The sequence below is a fragment of the Prunus mume genome, linkage group LG8, assembly GCF_029339155.1.
Source record: "Prunus mume cultivar Tortuosa linkage group LG8, ASM2933915v1, whole genome shotgun sequence".
In the NCBI taxonomy this organism is placed as follows: Eukaryota; Viridiplantae; Streptophyta; class Magnoliopsida; order Rosales; family Rosaceae; genus Prunus; species Prunus mume.
In genome coordinates this window covers 7,979,305-7,999,611 of record NC_142705.1, presented here as the reverse complement: position 1 = coordinate 7,999,611, position 20,307 = coordinate 7,979,305, and the positions used below count along the sequence as shown (strand labels likewise).

General features: G+C 37.7%; 4 protein-coding genes and 1 non-coding gene across 8 annotated transcripts; all 5 read left to right on the top strand.

The window, feature by feature from the left end:
• Window positions 1-380: 380 nt before the first annotated feature.
• Window positions 381-454, top strand: TRNAI-AAU (transfer RNA isoleucine (anticodon AAU)). Its single transcript has one exon. It is a non-coding gene; the product is annotated as a tRNA-Ile (tRNA).
• Window positions 455-745: 291 nt separating this feature from the next.
• Window positions 746-2,492, top strand: LOC103340012 (oxygen-evolving enhancer protein 1, chloroplastic). Its single transcript, XM_008243376.3, has 2 exons — window positions 746-1,171; window positions 1,647-2,492. The coding sequence occupies exons 1-2, from the start codon at window positions 929-931 to the stop codon at window positions 2,400-2,402; spliced, it is 999 nt and encodes a 332-aa protein (XP_008241598.2). The 5' UTR covers window positions 746-928; the 3' UTR covers window positions 2,403-2,492.
• A 2,769-nt stretch (window positions 2,493-5,261) lies between these two features.
• LOC103340013 (CASP-like protein ARALYDRAFT_485429) lies at window positions 5,262-7,629 on the top strand. The gene is made up of 3 exons (XM_008243377.3): window positions 5,262-5,761; window positions 6,900-7,032; window positions 7,129-7,629. The coding sequence occupies exons 1-3, from the start codon at window positions 5,631-5,633 to the stop codon at window positions 7,321-7,323; spliced, it is 459 nt and encodes a 152-aa protein (XP_008241599.1). The 5' UTR covers window positions 5,262-5,630; the 3' UTR covers window positions 7,324-7,629.
• A 299-nt stretch (window positions 7,630-7,928) lies between these two features.
• Window positions 7,929-13,655, top strand: LOC103340254 (pentatricopeptide repeat-containing protein At2g22410, mitochondrial-like). 4 transcript variants are annotated; one of them, XM_008243649.3, is made up of 6 exons: window positions 7,929-10,050; window positions 10,481-10,814; window positions 10,901-11,002; window positions 11,122-11,212; window positions 11,346-11,455; window positions 12,927-13,655. In XM_008243649.3, exon 1 carries the CDS (start codon window positions 7,929-7,931, stop codon window positions 10,035-10,037), a length of 2,109 nt encoding a protein of 702 aa, XP_008241871.2. In that variant the 3' UTR covers window positions 10,038-10,050; window positions 10,481-10,814; window positions 10,901-11,002; window positions 11,122-11,212; window positions 11,346-11,455; window positions 12,927-13,655. The 4 variants fall into 4 exon arrangements, with proteins under 4 accessions (XP_008241871.2, XP_088899722.1, XP_088899721.1 ...); XM_089043596.1 differs by having other exon boundaries at window positions 7,929-10,384; XM_089043597.1 differs by having other exon boundaries at window positions 8,000-10,028.
• Window positions 13,656-15,312: 1,657 nt separating this feature from the next.
• On the top strand, window positions 15,313-16,119 carry LOC103340016 (HTH-type transcriptional regulator). The gene has a single exon (XM_008243378.3). The coding sequence runs from the start codon at window positions 15,434-15,436 to the stop codon at window positions 15,908-15,910; it is 477 nt and encodes a 158-aa protein (XP_008241600.2). The 5' UTR covers window positions 15,313-15,433; the 3' UTR covers window positions 15,911-16,119.
• Window positions 16,120-20,307: the final 4,188 nt, after the last annotated feature.

Below are 20,307 nucleotides of genomic sequence, written 5' to 3'. Positions count from 1 at the left end.
CGAGGCCGACAACTCGTCTCAGTGTGTAATCTGTAAAAACCAAAAAATCCGTTAAGAACTCTTCTGTAAGTCCTCAAAGAGGCTACCCGATTTTGGGATGGGATAGCCTCCCTTTCCTAAACTTTTGTTCATTAAAAAAAGAAAAACCCCAAATAATTGCTTGTACCATCAGCTATCCCCATTACCCATGACCAAGTTGAATTGACTTCTCCTTTCTCTCTGGATTTCATCTGTAATGAGGAAGAATGGAATTTTCTGAAGCAAACTCTGTAGAATACAATATTACTATTTGTATGAGCAGAGGAAGATTTTTGTTACTCAAGGCCAATTACTGTAGAAGAGATCTATTAATAGCTACAATGAAAAGTATTTGTCATCAAGGCCTATTAGCTCAGCTGGTTAGAGCGTCGTGCTAATAACGCGAAGGTCGCAGGTTCGAGACCTGCATGGGCCAACTTTTTAACAATCTTTTACTCTTATAAAAACCTTTATCTCTCGTTGGGTGTGATATTATTTAGCTGAGTTGGTCTAAGCGAGCCTTTGTTCATTTTTTTATCACTTTTCTTTTCTTTTTCTGGTTTTCTGAATGATTAATGTCACATTCCCCTTCCTTTGTACAATACTCGCAAAAGTCTACATTGTAGACAAAATCAAACATTGATAATATGTGGAGTAGGAGGGAAAGGATATGACCATGCTCATCTGACCACCAGTATCTTTATCCCAAACAAGAAACTTGCCACTTGGCAAACAACACATCTAAACTCATTACCTTCATTCAACCAATGAGAGAGCAAGCCTTATCCTATCCATTATCCAACTCACTCCAAAGCCCACCAAATAACTCCCCAATTGCCACACAAAAACTCTTCCAAATACTCTGTTTCAAACACAGAGATCACATTGGAACTGCAAAACAACACCAACCATGGCAGCCTCACTCCAAGCAGCTGCTACGCTTATGCAGCCCACCAAGGTGGGCGCGCCTGCAAGGACCAGCCTTCAGCTCAGGTCCTCCCAGAATGTCTCCAAGGCCTTTGGCTTGGAACCATCTGCCTCTGCTAGGCTCACTTGCTCTCTGCAGTCTGATCTCAAGGACTTTGCTCACAAGTGTGTTGATGCCTCTAAGATTGCTGGCTTTGCTCTTGCTACTTCTGCCCTCGTCGTCTCGGTATGCTGCTTAATTTCATTTCACTGCTTGATTAGTTTCTTGCTTCATGTGCTTAGAACTGTATAAAAGAAGAACAAGGATGAATTTTATTATCTTTATTATGTATGTATATAGGGTATGAACTTTCTATGGTTTAGAGGGATATAGATTAGTTTGTGGTACCTGTTGTATATGCAAAGGTTTCAGATGTTCTCTGTGGCATGCTAGATATTTGACAAGTTATGTTGCTAGAATGACACTCTGAATGGGACATTATTTGGGCATAAGTCGATCTGATGTGATGAGTTTAGATTCACAATTTGATAACATAATCATCGGATTTTCTATCGTTGTGCGTGATGGATCTCACATAAACAATTTAGATCCACAGTTTGACAACATAATATAACTGTAGTTGTTAGATTTCATTTCAATTTTGGTGGTGATGAATGGTGATTAACATTTCATCATTGTTGGCCACCACTTGTGTTTCCAGGGAGCAGGTGCAGAGGGAGTTCCAAAGAGGCTGACCTTTGATGAAATCCAGAGCAAGACATACTTGGAAGTGAAGGGGACAGGAACTGCAAACCAATGCCCAACAATTGATGGAGGGTTAGAAGCCTTCGCCTTCAAGCCGGGCAAGTACACTGCCAAGAAGTTCTGCCTAGAGCCCACATCCTTCACTGTCAAGGCAGAGAGTGTGAACAAGAATGCTCCACCAGAGTTCCAAAACACCAAGCTGATGACCCGTCTAACCTACACCCTCGATGAGATCGAAGGGCCTTTCGAAGTGTCCCCAGATGGCACTCTCAAGTTTGAGGAGAAAGATGGGATTGACTATGCTGCAGTCACAGTCCAGCTCCCCGGAGGTGAGCGTGTCCCTTTCCTCTTCACCATCAAACAGCTTGTAGCCTCAGGCAAACCCGAAAACTTTGGAGGGGAGTTTCTAGTGCCATCATACCGCGGTTCTTCTTTCTTGGACCCAAAGGGTAGAGGAGGCTCCACTGGTTATGACAACGCCATTGCATTGCCAGCAGGAGGCAGAGGAGATGAGGAGGAGTTGGCCAAGGAGAACATCAAGAATACTGCTTCATCAAAAGGGAAGATCACACTGAGTGTGACCAAGAGCAAGCCTGAGAGTGGAGAGTTGATTGGAGTGTTTGAGAGCATCCAGCCATCTGATACTGATTTGGGAGCAAAGACTCCAAAGGATGTCAAAATCCAGGGAGTCTGGTATGCTCAGCTTGATTAAGTAGGCCTCTTAATAAATTTCCTGTATGTATTGATGTACTTACTCATTCTGGGTTTCAGATTTTGCTATAAAAGTGAAGGTCTTGCTGAACTTTCTTTGTAACCCAATTGGACATGCACTCAGATCATTGAGATCATTATCTTTCTTGTATATTATCATGCCCTATTATTATGAAAATCTCGCAATTATTCCAAAGCTCCACAGCTTCAATGATCGCAAAGTTGAGCCTGAAAATTGTGATCAAAATTATTGTAGTATGAATATTTGAGATGGGTTTGGCTTGGGATCTAGTAGGCTTCCATGGAAAAAGAAAAAGAAAAAACTGAACAAAAGCATGGCCATTCAAATAAGGTTCATACTGTTCATGATGTTTCTTTCACTGTAGCTAATTTGCTTTCTCATATCCTTTTATATGGATAGTGAACCACACAAATTGGATATTTGGGCTGAGTGGCATGTGATATGATCCATATTACTGTGTGATATTCTCTGAACAATTGTCAAGATATTAAGAAAGTGGAGCTACAATCACCAAACTTTTTCAAATGTTTGATGATCATTTTATACATACATATACATATATATATATATATGTATGCTTTTGTGTGGCAAGGCAACACTTGAAAGTTATGTATCACCAGTATTTAATTGTAAACTCTCAACTGAAAGAACTCGGAGTCTTACTATGAAAGTGACCAACAGTTAGGTATTGAGCCTTGACATACGAGACACATAAGAGATGCAAAGCAGCAGGCATTTATTTATTTAAATATTTCGTAACCATATTAAATTATACATATGGGTTTTTTTAATCTGAATTTTATAATAATACCTATTAGGAAAATTGATGCCGTTTTTGCTAAAACGTGGATGGACAAAAGTTACAAAGACTTTTCAAAATAATGCTCATACTTTTCTTTAACTAGAAAAACAATCACAATTGGCTTTCTTGCTCCAATACAAAACCTTAGAGTAGACCCTATGACCATATGTATTAAATAAATTCAAGTACCATGCATCTCTAATAATTGAAACTTAGGAATTTAAAAGTAGTATTACACCAAATGAATTAGGGGATTTCTGTCATATGAATGAAGGAATTGAAAATTACATAGAATTCTAAAATGATAGAATTTAGATTTCCATCATTTCAATTTTTGGCAATTGAAGATTTCAGTATTTTGATTTATGTATGTCGAATTTTGTAAATGACATAATTTTGTAGATGGTACTTTGAAAATTGTGAAATGAGGCCTATTGGGAATTTGATGCCCAAATTTCCACTATTTTTCTGTGCGCCATTTAATAAATTCCGCGCTTAAGTTTCCAAACAAGAGAATTGTCTATTTCTCCACTTAAATTCCCGACTTTTAGCTAAATTCTGAGTTATTTTACCTCATCCAAATGAAAGTAATGAGAAAAAAGAAGAAGAAGAAGAAGTTGGTAGTTCAACAAAAATATCTCTTAGTTGAATGTTTAGAGATGATACCATAAAAGATTAATCTAAACCTATAATTTTGAAGACAAAAACCCTAGCCCCCTCTCTCTCAAAAAAACATTCTACAACCGTTTTCACTTTGAGGGGGGAAGCCTTTGTTCCCCTCTCTTCCTCCCTCATCCTTTTTTCCCCCATTTTCAAAGACAGAAGGTTTCCTCTATTTGTTTTCGTTTTGTAATGATTTTCCTACACTCTTCATAAGCAGATACATCTCTTCGTGTTTGGAATAAGTTGCAGAAAATCTTTGGGTTTTCTATGTAATTTTCACTTTTTCTTTTGTGAGAGCTTTTTACCTCTCCTTTGTAAGAGTTATATTTGTATTGTTATGGCTTGATTTTTTCAAGCTTTATATCTTTTTAGTTGTTCTGAATTTGTACTCTTAGTTGAAATGCCTATGCTAGAGTTTCTTCGACCATGCTTGATCGTTAGTGGAGAAGTCTTAATTTTGATGTTAAATCACTCTGTTATTGTAATGGCCCTTTGTGGTTAGTGATTTTTTTGGTTGAATTATGAATGCAATCCCATAATTTCTCCCAAAAAAAAAAAAGGTGAGACCATAAAGTGTGATTAATCCTTTTTTTCTCATCAATCCTAATTTTTGTCATTTCAGTAATTTATATAATTATTTACACCTTATCAAAAAGAAAAATTATGCATTTCCAAGGCTTTTACCTTATTACTATTCTTAGTTGAATAATGTTAGAGATCCCCCTTTTCCTTCCCCTTCCCCCCCACCACACAAAGTTATGAAGGGAGAGGGGAAAACTCACACATATGGGTACTATAGGGGCTTGAATTCATGATCATTTAGGAGCACACCAAAGATTAGAACCACTTGAGATCCCACTCTTTATTATCCAAGCTCTATTAAATATGTGGTTTAGACACATAGTACAAATTGGTAATTGCTTTAAATATTTTGAATATGATATGAATTAGTCTATGAATTTTAATTCAAGTGACAAGAAATGAATAAGATGTTTGAACAAATTTTAGAATAAGTGGGAAATTAATTACCAAAAACAAAGACGTTTTGTAGGAAATTCAAGGTCCATTTCTCTTATTCAATACAATTATTGGTCCAAAAGGCCTTGGATAGTAAAATAGAAGAGAGAAGAAATAGCCAACAAGATCTAGCCCAATGAAAAAGGGTTTTAACGTATAACAAGTAATCTCAAATTCAATTCTTATGGCAGATCTTGGTAGTGAGTGTGAGAAACCTTCCTTTTTTTGATAAGGTGCTTGAAATTATCGCTTGTATTTAATATGTATATATCTGTTGATAAGGTGCTTGAAATTATTGGCATTTTGCTAATACCACACACCCAACCCAACCCATCCTGCCGGAGAAGAACATAACAATTATGCCCTCAAGAGGAAGAAGATGCCAAGGCCAAGGCCAAAGCCAAAACCCACCCAAAGCTGCGTACCCCTTACGTCCCTTTCTTTCACTATCTTTCTATTTTTCTATTCTAAAAAACAAACCTTTTCCTTCACAATTCACCAAAACGATTAGTTGCCATTTTTTCAACTCTTCAACAAGTCTTTTTCTTCTCTCAAACCCCAATTCCCGTTTCCCTCAATTGGCTGGGATTTCATTTTCTCGCATCCATTTTGTTCATTTCCCAATCTCTCTTTCATTGACAATAAGAATTTGGTCATGTGGCTGAATCTTGAATTACCATGAAGGGTCCTTGTAGAGAAGGCTGCTGCTGCTGCTGCATGCAAGCATGGACGAATTGCCAGGGTCATTGGGCACCAGTGCCAGCTTGGCTCTGCGCTTCGGCCAGACCATCTTCTCCACTGCCTCCCTTCTCTTCATGTGCTTGGACATCCAGTTCTACAGCTACACAGCTTTCTGGTAGTTTCAAAATTCCTCAACTTTGGGTTTTTTTAGTTGAATTTCATCCAAACCTTTTGTGTTCCTATCTTGTTCTTCAGTACCCATATCTTTGTTTTTGAATTTGATGGAAATTATTTTTTGTTACCTTGGTGCGCTATTGGAAACTGTCCAGATGATTGGTTTTGGTTTATTCTCTCTGAATTTTGACTTTTTGAGCAACTAGCAAGCAAGCAAATATTTTGAGAATTGTTGTAGAGAAGAAGGTGTCTAGTATTGAATTTCGAAAATTTTGACTAGACAATATGAACATGGGAAGGTTTACTTTGTCTGTATACGTTTGAATCAAAGTTAGATTGTGTTATTTTCGGTTTTCAACAGCTTTGAATTCTGGTTAGAACATTGTTGATCATTAACATATAATTATCTGGTGTGTATCCCTTAATATGTGAAATCTGGTTTACAGACAGTTGGAAGCCAAATCTTCCAGCCTTCAAACTTTGAAGTGTTAACTTTCATGATAATGCAATAAGATTTCATCAGCTATAACATCCTTTCTACAGCTTCAGGCATATATATCTGAGACAACATTTGCCAAAATTGGGGGCTTGATTTTTTTCTAAACCATGTACACTAATGTGTTTGTGAAATAGAAAGAAAGAGAAAATGGGAGAATGTAGTCCAATTTTACTACTCTGAAATTGTAACCTGAGCATTTTTTCCTGAAGAAAAAAATATCGCCAAATTGAAATTCATGTAGTTTCAACTGCTCTTAGTTGACTTTTTTCCCGTAAGTCTAATTTGCATGTATGTGGCATTGATGTTTCTAAATTCATTAATTTAGTCTGTGTCTATGTGAATCAAGTTCTAGGATCTAAACTAATAATATTTCCAAAGAAGTCTAACCCTGTTTGTACTTGTATTGATTCCCGTTCTCTTGACCTATTCCTGATCAATAGCCTCTCTATTGGTGTTGAGTGGATTCTGGAGTTTGAGGTTTAAGAATTTGTCCACCCTTAAAGCCAAACAAAGCCAAAAGACACAACATTGTTGGTTTTTTGTCTTTGCTAAGCTGTAAAATCAATGTATGAGATGAAAGGTCAGAAGAAATTCTTCTATTAATCTTAGTCACCCTTACATTGCTTTGTTGATGCTGCAGTTATTTGGTGACAGTAATGGGTTTGGTAGTTCCATGGGGCATGACTTTGGTGATAGCGGATGCCTACTCTGTCTTTGTTAAATGTTTGCCTCGTCAACCAAGAATACTTCTAATCATCATTCTAGGAGACTTGGTATGTGGCTTTCATAGATTTGTTTATTTCATGAAGAACTTTGCAGTTTCTTCATCCTCCCAAGTGTAAAACAAATGTTTGTTCATTTTATTACAGGCCTTATCGTATCTCTCACTCGCTGCAGCCTGCTCAACGGCTAGTACCACAAATCTCCTACTTGATTCCGATGAATCGTACTGCCCGGGAAAGTTATGTACTAGATATCAGTTATCCGCTGCAATGGCTTTCCTTTCTTGGTTCCTTTCACTCGGTTCTGCTCTGTTCAATCTTTGGCTTCTTCCTTCTTTGTAAAGATCCGGTGGCTGTTGTGATATACGGCAAATGAACTCTGCCAAGATTAAAAGAATTATGTCAAAGTGCAGAAATGTTGGGAGAAACAAATGGGGTCGTTGTGAGATGAAGCTTAAAGATTTACAAAGTTATTCTATTGAATTGTATTTTATTGAACAAATAGAAGAAAAAAGAAATCACCTTTTTTTGGTTTGCTTGTATATGGTAACATTTATGCCTGAAACCCTTCTCCTCAAATCTTCGTACGTGCAAATTCCCACCTTGTGTAACTATTTTGGCAAGAAGCGTTACATATTTCAGCATTAATTCCTGCCTGCCTTAGAGGATTTGATTGACATGATTTATGTTTTATAGAAAAGCAAGAAAATGCTTAATAGATGCCTTATTATATGGTCATTGTGTTCAGAACATACTGTTTATGTGGCATCGCATCACCGTATTTGACATGTTATGTTTATAAATTATAAATTTAAAATCACACATTAAAATTAAAATTCACATAATTAATTATTCAAATTAGTCTAATTAAATGACGGATTGACGAAAGAATTTCTCTTTCTAATTAGTCTATGATTAAATAAATAAATAAATAACCGTGAGTCCAAATGGCACCCCCCGACCTTTATATTTCTAATAACATGGTATATATAATTTCAAAAAACCGTTATATCTACCATTCCCTCAAAACCAAATGCCCAACCGCCATGTCCTTCGCCGCCAAATGCCCGACCGTTGTTTCCCGCCTCAAAAACCCTCTCTTTCACCATCACTCTCTGCACATCACTGTCCCTCAAAATCCCACCAATTTCACCCAAAATTTCAAGAGCCCCACCCACCAAACCCTGCACCACCTCCTAGAGCAATGCTCCTCCATGAGAGAACTCAAGCAACTCCATGCCCAAATCATCCTCCATAGCCTCACCAATGAAAACCTCACCCTCGGAAAATTCATCTCCTTTTGCTCCGTTAACCACGCCGGCAACCTCCACTACGCGCAGCTTTTGTTCGACCATGTTCATGAACCCAATAAGTTTATGTACAATAGTCTCATAAGAGGCTACTCAAATAGTGATGACCCATTTAAGGCTTTCTCGCTGTACTGCCAAATGGTTCGTTCAGGACTTTCGCCGAACGAGTTTACGTTACCCTTTGTTCTTAAGGTTTGTGCTGGCCAGTCTGCGTATTGGGAAGCTGTGGTTGTTCATGGTCAGGCGATTAAAATAGGAATTGGGTCTCAAGTTTGCGTGCAGAATGCTCTTATTAATGTCTACGGTGTTTGTGGGTCGATCCGGAGCGCTCGGAATGTGTTTGACGATATGTCTGAGAGGAGTCTGGTTTCGTGGAATTCGATGATAGGCGGGTATGCTAGGATGCATTCGTGCGAGGGAGCTTTTTTATTGTTTAGGGAGATGAGAGATTTGGGGGTTGGGCCTGATAAGTTCACCTTGGTTAATTTACTTTCTGTTTGTTCACAATCCTGTGATTTAGAATTGGGACGGTATGTGCATCTTTATATTGAGGTTAGTGGGATTGAAGTTGATCAAATTCTGAGAAATGCTCTTCTGGATATGTATGCTAAGTGTGGCCATTTGCACTTGGCACAAACGATTTTTTATCGAATGACTCACAAAAATGTGGTTTCATGGACGTCAATGGTTAGTGCATATGCTAAACATGGGCTCATTGAATTTGCCCAGGAATTTTTTGATCAGATGCCACTGAAAAATGTGGTTTCGTGGAATTCAATGATTTCATATTATGTCCAAGAAGGCCAATGCAGGGCGGCCTTGGATCTCTTCCAAAAAATGCTTAATTCTGGTGCGTTGCCTGATGAAGCTACCTTGGTTTTCATCCTTTCAGCATGTAGTCAAATTGGTGATTTGGTCATTGGAAAGAAAACCCACAGGTACATTTGCAACAGCAATATAGCACCCAGTGTAACTCTTTTTAATTCCCTTATAGACATGTATGCAAAATGTGGTGCTGTTGGAATCGCCATGGACCTCTTTACTCAGATACCAGAAAAGAATGTAGTATCATGGAACGTTATCATTGGGGCCCTTGCACTGCACGGTTGTGGATTCGAAGCAATTAGGATATTCAAACAGATGCAAGCAGGTGGAATCTGGCCCGATGAGATCACCTTCACTGGATTGCTTTCTGCTTGTAGTCACAGTGGTCTTCTAGACATGGGGCGATATTACTTTGAAAGAATGGAGTCTATTTACAGAATATCACCTGAAATTGAGCACTATGCTTGTATGGTTGATCTGCTGGGGCGAGGGGGGTTTTTGGAAGAAGCAATTAGGCTGTTAATAGGAATGCCAATGAAGCCCGATATTGTTATTTGGGGTGCTTTGCTTGGTGCTTGTAGGATCCATGGAAATGTAGATTTAGGCAAACAAATTCTGAAGCAGCTTTTAGAGTTGGAAGGACATGGTTCTGGACTTTATGTACTTCTCTCGAACATATTTGGTGAAGCTCACAGATGGGAAGATGTTAAGAAGATCAGGAAACTAATAAAAGATGGTGGAGTCATAAAGAGTAGAGCAGTGAGCTCCATTGAAATTGATGGCTGTGTTTATGAATTTATGGTTGATGACAAGAGACATGACACTTCAAGCAGTATATACTCCATGCTTGATCAATTAATGGATCATCTAAAGTCTACTGGGTATGCTCCAAGTGCATTTTTGGATATAGAGGTATTGTAGTACTGCTGTATCAGTAAGTTAAAACCCTTAAACCCTCTGATATTTATTATACTTTTTAATGACTTGCAAACAGGCATTGACTGCTTGTGTTTTTTGTACCAAAATAATTGTGGAGAAACTCGCATTAACTACTTTGCTTTTGGAAATCAAGTTGAAGATTTCTTCGTATAGTGTAAATCGTGAAGTGATTAGCTACTCCCAACTGACATGAAAAGATGTTGGTCTAGTTTTTAGTTACTGACTGACTGTATAGAAGTGGAAATTCAATCCTTGGGGTTCTTAAGTTGAGCGTGTGAAAAGTAAATGTGCCAAGATATTAAGTTGCAGCTGATATTATGCAATTAAAGGTATCACAGAAGTAATGAAAATCCTACTTAACTGAGTAGGACATATGTTATGTAACAAGAAGAAATATATTCTACAAGCTGGTTTCGTCCTTTCAGGATGTTCGGTGATTCATGCCATGTCCGATGATCAAGATATGCGGAAGATGGGGAGGCTTGCCTCCTCGTTCCCCTTAACCTATGCCAGTGTGGAATTAAAATTACAGAACAGAGCTTGAGCAGCTAAATTCAGACTATTGCTAGCTCAGGAAAAGAATCATTAACATGGAAAACATGCAGCAAGAACCTGATACTAAGTGATGCATCATGGTCATCGCCAATAATGTTAGAAGGCGAATTCAACAAATGTGAAAAGGCATATTGAAAACTATGAGTGCGTAGCAAAACTTGGAAGGATGACCACAACCAACATGCAGGTCACAAATTTTTCCGGGTAAGTTTATAACCAGTTGCGACCACTTCTATTCCCTACTTTTTTCTTGACGAATGAATAATCTGTTTTCCTTTTTATATGTTCAGAGCTTCAGTCAAGCTGCAGCTCATAGGTTGTGCAGCAGCTACAGACGGATGGGAACAACTAGAACTTCCTTATAAGTTTTATTCAATATTATCGAATGCATTGTTAGTAATACTAATTCACAGTATATATTTGTTCCTTTTCCCTCTGTCAAATTGTGTGTCAATTTATTAAGAGAAACTTTTGGATTATTGGGCATTATCCAATATCTTTTTCTCTGCAGCTATATAGCCAAAAGAAAATCCAAAGTACAATCTTACAAAGCATACTGAGCCAAACAAGGAAAGAAGAAGGAAGGGCACATCCAATCCAAGGTATCTCCTTTTTGTTATATTTTTAATGGTGTCAGTTGTCTTGTCGAATACATACGAGTGATAGGGGACAAAAATTCCTTGTATCTGTTCAAAATTTGTGCATTATTTAGCATTCAACCCTTTGATAATGCAGAACCAATTTGACCATGGAAGGGAGGTCTTCCCAAATCTTGAGGGGCTATAAGAGGTGGGGTCTTGACAACCATGCATGGATAAAGTGCTCTGGATCGAAGAACTTTCATGGTAATGACATTGACCAACTTTATTATTATCAAATTCTGCAATGATAAAAATATATACTAAAGCGATATGTTGTCCGGCCTTTAAAAGTTTAGTATTAGTTAGATCGGATTCTTTTCAAGGGTTTGTCTGAATTCATAATCCACACATAATTGAGTAGGATTTGCTTTTATCCGGTTGCTAGGGTTCATTGTTTGTGTTGCCAACATGTCTGCATCAAATATAATTGATTTAGCAAACAAGAAAAAAACGTCCAAGCCAAAAATAAAATAAGATAGTTTTAAATTCATACTCATTAATGAATCAGATTTGATTCATGCATGGAATGGAAGTCTCCCTGATAATTCATAAGCAATAGTTTATTATCAGAAAATTAAGTACACATACATCTGGGCTAAGCCCAAATGAAAGTAGAGCCCAGCCCAATAGATGGCAGAAAAGGCATTGGTGATAAGACATTGTTTTTGTCGAAAAAACCATGATTTTGAAAGCACCTACAAGGCTGCATGCACGTGTATTGTAGAATTTAGTGGGGTGATGGGAGAGCTGAAGAAGCTTCAAGGAAAGAAAGGTTAGGGTTAGGGAATTGATGTGGGACATGTCAATAATTAAACCTATAAAGTAGCAGTCATGTATTAAGTATTATTAAAATAATGCTGAGAACAATTAGTCGCTAATCTTTCAGACAAAGCATGGGGTTTAGATGTATTATATTATATTAAGCATACAAGGGGGCCAACTAGCGAGCTCTTCCAACTAAAATGAAAAACATAAACATATCTAACAAACAATTAACAAAAGACATCACATTCCACGAACTCCATTGCCTGTGTGGTTTTGTCGGGAGTTTGAGCCCTTGGAGACAGTTCTATAGAATATGTTATTTCAATTACTTGGTAGTAACAGGATCCATAATTGGTGATCATTCTCTCTCTCTCTCTCTCTCTCTCTCTCTCTCTCTCTCTCTCTGTGTAATTTTGACAATTAAATTGAGTCCAATAGAACATGATGCATGACAAAATGGCATTTTTCTTCTTTTCTTTATAAATTTATTAGTTTGGATGTGTTGCTAGTGTCTGAGGGATTACTGTGAGCACATGAATAATTTGATTTGTCATAATAGCTTCTTACAACCTTCTCCCCTATCCTCCAATCACACTTTCAATTGCAATTACACTCTTTTAGCTCATCAAAGGGTGATGTAACAATATGCTTAGAGATTCATTCTCAATGGATATATATGACAATCATATATCTCCGATTTACGGATTTATAATGTTATCTTATTTTGAAAATTTTGACATGTTATGTTGCGAAACTATTAATATAAAAAAATGTGCGTCGTTGATGCAACGTGATGATAGCATGTTGATCTTGATGAGGACAAAAGGACATCGTTTTTTGTTAATTTTTATCATGTATAGATACCATATAGCACAATGGACATTAATGTAGAACTGTAATTAAATTGCAGGAAGTAGTGTGTAGGCAGCAGGATAGTAGAGTGAAGTAAAAGCATAGCTAGCTAATAGAAACGGTAAAGGGCGGCCGAGTTTGGATGGATTTGAAGAATAAGTTAAAACAAAAATAAAACAAAAAAGGAAGAAGCTTGGCACCGGGATACATGGAGCATGCAGATTGCAGAGATGGGGTTCGAACCAGCAGACCCCCCGGATCAGCTTACGCCACCCTTTGTCGGATTGTTTGCAAATATACACATAATTTTGCTACTTGTTGATTGAGTGTTGCACTTTCCAAGGCCCTTCTTTTCCACGTGCCCTTCCTCATGCCTTGCAGCGAAGCACCTTGCACCCTCCTCACTATGCCACGTTTTCCCATTTCTTTCTTCTTTTCATTCTTCCTTTCTGATTCATGCCCTTGGAGTTGTCCCAATTTTCCCCTAATCTGCCACTTGCAGACGTTGCAGTGTAGCAGCCACTCAAATCTCTTTTTACCACCAACTTTATATTCACTCTTTCTTTCTTTCTCTGTTAAATTACCCTCTTCCTCTTCCAATTTCACCTGCAGTTTTGTCCGTGGATTTTTGAGTGACAAGGCTCCTCTCCTCTCACTCAACTGCTCCCGTGTGAAAAATCTGTATGGAATGGGATATTTTGTGTCTTGGCAATGTGAATATCGTGTGACAATTAGAAAGTGGTTCTCGATTTTACAATTACAATCAAGATTTTCCATCTTTCTTTTACTTTTCTTTTACAATGGCGATATTCTACACTACTTGAATGTACGAGTTCAACCTCAGATGCAATAGGAGGGACACACTACATTTGCCATCTTTCTTTTGGTTCTATGTAAAACGTTATTAGTGTTGTAGGGCACTCTAGATTAGTATTGCCTTTTGCCAAACATTTCAAGAATGTATAAAGTTCTTTTTGAGCAGTGGAGTCCAAGGTTTACGAAAAGAAGACAAAAAAGTGGAAGCGGGAAAATAAAAGGGAAGGTAGCGCATTTGCCCAAAGTTTTAGTGACCAAAATCTTCTAGGCTAAGAAAGGTTCAAAATGAAAGAAAATCCACAAGTGCAGTTATTTGGAGCAATTGCTCTTCTTCAGGAAAGGTTTTGGGTTCGAGTCCTAGTTTCTGTCAAATATGTGAATTTAGTATACTATCGCCACTCTCAACAGAAAAAATCCTTTTAAAAAAAGTTAAAAATCCACTTGGAACATGTTTGGTAAGCGCACATTATTGTAGGTATCGCTTTTGATGTGAGCATCTCTTTTTTGGTCTCCTTTCCGATGGACACTCAAAACCCATATAAAATGACTGTTTTGCAAACCCAAGGGAAGAGATGGTTTTCACATTTCCATGTTCTGGTTTTCAATTTTGAGTAAATAAAGACGATGATTATAATATCAATACACTTGGATTTGTGCTTTGAAAAGGAAAATTATATTGATTTCATCACAAAAACTCTCCCACACCAACACAAAGGGGAAAGTGGGAAATATAATTGGAGCCATACATTAATATTTGTACAAAAATATAAAGTTGATAATATTATTAGTACCATCAAGGTCAAGATAAAGATCAATATCATCATGCTTAGGTTAGGTGGGTCTCCCATGATTCGTGAAAGGCCTTCCCAAGTTTAGCAAACCATTTTTTTCTCCTTTTTACAGTATCTTTTGACATCACTCCCCTACTTATAGAAACTGCACTATTCAACACACAGTGAAGCACAGAGGGTAGTGGGCACTTAGTTGGAAGTCGTATCGTTCACTCCCAATACCAAACCATCATAGGTGGTCCAATAACACCAAAACCATAAAACAAGATAGTACAAAATGAATTGCAAACATTATAAACCCGAATCTTCGCCTATGTAAAAACATCTGAATGTAATTCGTTTTCACATGCATTGAATTTATATGATATGATTCACTTTCATGTGATTGTAATTTGTATATATCAAATTTTCCCGATTGATTGAGACAGTCACTCATACACGTACAACGCAAATTGTGCGTGAGCGACTGTCTCCAGCATTATCAGTCAGATTTGACTGATATTTTCTTTGTTACTCGAAAGATAATATCACATGAATCATATCCTTTTCCACAGTAAAAATGCCATAGCACAGAACTAGTCTCTATACAACGGAGGCTAGTCCCTGCCGTTGTAATATTATCATGATAGGGGGGTCATTTCTGAAGTACCCGAATTTCTTAAGTCTCACAAAATCGATACAAGCTGTCACCACCAACTTACAGCCTGGCTTTGGCCAAGGCCTGCCCACTTATCGAAAAAAACATTGCTTAGCTACACGACAAAATTCCGACGTGGCATCCTGGTTCAAATTACGAGCCCCCCTCCTCTCTCTATATATTCCCCCTCTCTCTTCTCCACACCTTCCGTGCTTCTCCAAATATCTCTCTCTAATCTCTCCCTCTCCTCTCTCTCTCTTTCTAACTCTCTGAGAATCCAAACTCAAATCCGAAACTTCCAAGACCCGATTTCGATCCAAAATGGGTATTTGCAGCTCGTCCGGGTCGACCCAAGTGGCCACGGCCAAGCTGATCCTACAAGACGGGAAATTACAAGAATACCCGTACCCAGTAAAGGTTTCCTACGTGCTTCAAAAGAACCCCGCCTCCTTTATCTGCAACTCGGACGAGATGGACTTCGACGACATCGTTCAGGCCGTTAATGAGAACGAGGAGCTCCAACCGGGCCAGCTCTACTTCGCTTTGCCACTCAGCTGGCTCAAGCATCCATTGCAGGCGGAGGAGATGGCCGCATTGGCCGTCAAAGCCAGCTCCGCGCTTATGAAGAGTGGGGGTGAGAAATGCGGCTGTGGCCGCAATTCGTTGTCGCAGGTGATAATTTCCGGCGAGGAGGTCAAGGATCGCCGGCGAGTGGTCCCCGCCGGTGGTGCGTCGAGGAGGGGGAGGGGTAGTGGAGGAAACAGACGTGCGGCGTTGTTGAGTGCGATTCCGGAATAGGGGTAGTTTGGGAATTTGAACAAAGGTTATTTGTGTAAATACATTGTAATGATCTGTGATTAGCGGGTCGGTAGATTTACTGGATGGTATTTTTGTTTTGAGAGCTTTATTTGTTCTGTCAGCCATTTGGGGGTCGTGTTACAATTTTACCCCTGACTGGTTTTGAGAAAAATGAAAAAAAAGGCAAAAAAACAACCATACAGACAAAATTACTTGGCGTCCAAGATTTAAATTGACTGAGCAGATGCAAACGATTAAATTTGGGAACAATGCGTACGTTACAATCACCAAATAACTTGTTTTTATTTTTTATGGCGATCACACGTCACTACTATTGACAGGAATATAGAAACTTCTACTTAATGAGGGAAATATTTTCCTTAAAAAACGTTTGCTAATAGAGATATTAACTCTTTCGGGTTGTTGACGTATATGCTCTTGATAACTTCAAATTTTAGAAAAAAATCATTTAAGCTCAATACTTTAAAAAAAACACTCTGGTGCACTTTTAAATGGAAAAATAGTAACACACCAGTTGAGGATATTTTTCTCAAAGTGTTTTTGTATCAAATATGTAGTTGTCAAGGTGTTTTTCTCAAATTTACTAAAATAAAGAATGTGATATATCAAAACAACCAAAGGGCACTTAATAATTCACTTGATGATTTGAACTGTGTTTTGGATTCTTTCTTTTGGGGTGCTTTTGGTACTTTTGATAAAATTGCAGCAAAGTAAAACCATTTGCGTATACATAGGCATTCTGTGAGGTGAGTTGAAAAGTGCTTTTAAACAAGTTGAAGGAAGAAGAGAAAGAAAGTGACAACGATGTTTAATTTATTAACAAGAGAGGACCAAGGTTTTTTTTTGACTTCTCCATGGGGTTGAATAATATCTTGATGTCAATCTCATCTGTGAGTGTGTTATTGATAACGGAAATAAAGAAAGTGCTTTTTCGACAAGTGACTTTTACGCGGAAAGGGTAGGAGGAGGATGAGAGCAGCAGGAGGAGGTGTATAAATTAATTTGGGAGCTAAATTCCAGGGTCCAAGCAGGCTGCTAATTAAACAACGCGGTATTGGTTTATTTAGATTGGAAGTAACGAAATTCTTTACAGCTGTAGACTGTAGTAGTTGATAGTAGTACACCATTAATCATCATCATACAATGATGTGTTCTAGGGATTTATGACACATTAATTTCCTTAATTTCTTCTAGAGTTTTCAAACACCGTTTGTATGCGTTATCTCGTATTGATAATGTTTTTTTTTACTAAATATGGTATATGAATCGGGTTTCTATAATTCATATTAACAATCTGATTTGCAGAATGTGTATTATTATCTCAAAACAGGCTTACCTCATCATTGTTATTCAGTAACGCACTTAAATTTATTATCTCGAATAATATTCTCTTACTAACTTATTTGACATTAACGGTTCAAATTTACAGTCTAATTCACAGCTAACAAATTGAAGGACAATTTTTGCAATAACATAATTACATGTTTGATGTTAGAGGTTAAGAGAAATGATGATGAAGCATGAATGTGTATAATGGCATTGGCATATCATGTCAAAAACCATGCATGATGTTGAATTGATGAGTGCAAAGAGACAAGACAACGATATGTCATGGGTCATGTTTTTATCTCTTGGCCTCGTTCATGGGGTGTGTTTTGTTTGCCATATTGTTTGGATGTTAAGTTTGTTGAGAGCAGCAGAGTTGAGGAAGCTCACTCACGACAGTGAGTGGGTGTCTGCGTGTGAGCTAGCTCCACCATTTTTGCATGGGATGCTTTGTAAGTTTGTACAGAGCTGACAGCTGTAACAATATGCTTCGTCCCAATTGGATCCACTAGGGTTTCAAAGTTTGATGTGCTCATCAATCATGCACGCAAGTCTAGTAAGAACGATGGGCTTGAAGTTTTCAATAATTGAAAGTTACTTCTTGGCATCCTCTGGGGTAGGTAACTACGTACGTAGCTGGCTAGGTCACAATTGCCCTAACAAATATATAATCTTTTATTTTGTTTATGATAGTAGGACTTCGTAATTGTTTTGTAAACGCTGGAATTGGACTTATTAAATTTAATACTCATGCTCGCCTATTGTATTTTATAAATTTCATTTAAAGAAACGAGGCTCGGACTAATTTAGACTAAGTTCCAATTCAGTACCAAACCATTAAACGAAATGGAATTTTATGCTAAATACGAAATGTGAAATGTAAACAAGTTCACCAACAATTAGCAATTAATACATACAACTTACCATGTACAAGTGGGGAAGAAAAACCCCAAGAAGGGGAACAGCTTGAACAATCATCATCATTCTACAAAGCTTATTCGGGGGACCATTGACCAATCCCAACAAATTATCATCATTATCCAAAACCTAACAAAGTGGTCCTCAGCAAAGTAAAGTAATTAACTTTGGTGGTCCTCCTGATCAGGTTCTCGTGAGTTGGTCCATTCATGGTGGTGACATAGATAGTACTGTAAAACTATACATAGAATATTAATCACACTATAATTAACAATGTTTAAATGCATATGCACGGGTGCCCCTGTTGTTGCTCCTCGATTTCCCCATTAAGAATCTTTCTATGAAAAAACAACTAGGCAACTGATGATGAGGAAAACTCGTTTTACTTACGTGTAGTTGATGTGGCCGGATAATTGGTAGACTTTTCCAAATAATTGATCAAGCTTTGAATTGAATCAATATTGATTACTTATATAACTAACTACTTGAATTTGGTTAAATTTATATTTAAGATATGTTTGAGTTTAAGATAGGAATTCTGTTTTGCGAGATGTGAGATAGTTGGGCGACTTGCACATGTTAATCGCCCAGCTACACTCACGTCCAGAGGGGATTCAGCTTCTGAAGTTTTGCCTATATTATTCGCCAATAATGTAGTTCAATCTCATCCAACAATTTGGTGGTTTACAATTGAACGATATGCAAGTACAATTAGCCATATTGGTGAAAATAATGTGCCCCATTTCCCACAAGTTTGTAGGCAATCAAAATAACACTACACAAACCACTAAGAGTGGCCCAGTGGTTTGTCCGTCATTTGGGTAAGGCTCTGGGGTTCGGTTGGGTTTGCTTCCCAATTCAAGTCCCAACAGTTGCAACACCTGTTGGCCAGCGACAAGCTCAGTTCCGTGAGTGGGGATTAGTCGAAGTGCGCACAAACTCACCTGAACACCTCATGGTACTTACAAAAAAAAAAATTATCACTATACAAGTTTGCAACTCGTGCCGATCAGAGTCCAAAGTAGAGGAAAATAGAGGTTTTGGTTAAAATCTCAAGCACATTATATGTTACTTCCGCACCAAGAACAAGGAACAGGACGATTTGGAATTTAGTATAGAGGCTTCAAATCGCTGTCCTCCACTAAAAAGCTTCTTTTATGTGTTTGTTTGAGAGTGGGAAGATTCCAAGCTTGTTACTTTTAACTCCAATCCAAAATAGCCCTATGCATCTATGTAAGTAAGCCTAAGCATGAATTTCATTTTTCTAGCTTTGACAATCTACTTATTTTAGCTTGCCTCCATTATTTTCCAACTTCAAGCTTTTGGCCCACACTCTCTTTTCTTTTCCCTGTGTGCTTCAATTCACGGTTCACATTGCTTTGATAGTAGAGCCCTTGGATCCAGCTGTTGATCACAATATTCATGTACTAATTTGACTAGAATTTTTGTAAAATTTGTACTCCATTTCCTGCCTCTACCCACCAGTACCGATTTTTCTACATTACGAATCGACCAACAGATAGATGTGGATGGAGACAATGACAAGAGCAATGAAAAGGAAAAGTCTCATGACTTATTCTGTTATCATATATATAAAGTGTTAAGATAAATTTCGAATACGTATAATCACATGTAAATCATACATATAAAGTAAGTTTTGAATCATTTTAATATATATGGTGGTTCAAACTTAGAATGTCTGAATTTATAATTAGCTGGCTTTGTGCTCGCCATTTTACTATTGGGTTATTAGTTTAAGTGTTGATTATCTTTTAGAAGTTGCATATGTAAATTCATCACTCACTTCTTGCATATGTAATCGTAAATGTGAAATAGATATTGTAATGATCAATCATTTTCTCATTTCTTTACAAGATTTTTCCGGTCAATTTTCTCTCAAAAATATCTGAATAACAACTATTCTGTATAATTATTCGTGGCGTTTTTTCTTAGCAAATGAAGATGCACAACTGTTCCCAATCTAAAGCAAGAAAGGGATAGGAGAGGTGGCTAACTCGAGCAGTGAATCTCAAAGTTAGACAAAGGCATAATTTACAAAAAGTAACGAAAGGAAAAGGTGTTAACACAAGAAGTTCAAAGGGGGGAAAAAATAGTTTTAAGATGTACTTGGG

Excerpts from the sequence above, each read along its gene's own strand:
- LOC103340013 (XM_008243377.3), top strand. The coding sequence starts at position 5,631 with ATGGACGAATTGCCAGGGTCATTGGGCACCAGTGCCAGCTTGGCTCTG. Across the intron at positions 5,762-6,899 it reads TACAGCTACACAGCTTTCTG|TTATTTGGTGACAGTAATGG; the intron begins GTAGTTTCAAAA and ends TTGATGCTGCAG. Across the intron at positions 7,033-7,128 it reads TCATCATTCTAGGAGACTTG|GCCTTATCGTATCTCTCACT; the intron begins GTATGTGGCTTT and ends ATTTTATTACAG.
- LOC103340012 (XM_008243376.3), top strand. The coding sequence starts at position 929 with ATGGCAGCCTCACTCCAAGCAGCTGCTACGCTTATGCAGCCCACCAAG. Across the intron at positions 1,172-1,646 it reads CTTCTGCCCTCGTCGTCTCG|GGAGCAGGTGCAGAGGGAGT; the intron begins GTATGCTGCTTA and ends TTGTGTTTCCAG.
- LOC103340016 (XM_008243378.3), top strand. The coding sequence starts at position 15,434 with ATGGGTATTTGCAGCTCGTCCGGGTCGACCCAAGTGGCCACGGCCAAG.
- LOC103340254 (XM_008243649.3), top strand. The coding sequence starts at position 7,929 with ATGGCACCCCCCGACCTTTATATTTCTAATAACATGGTATATATAATT.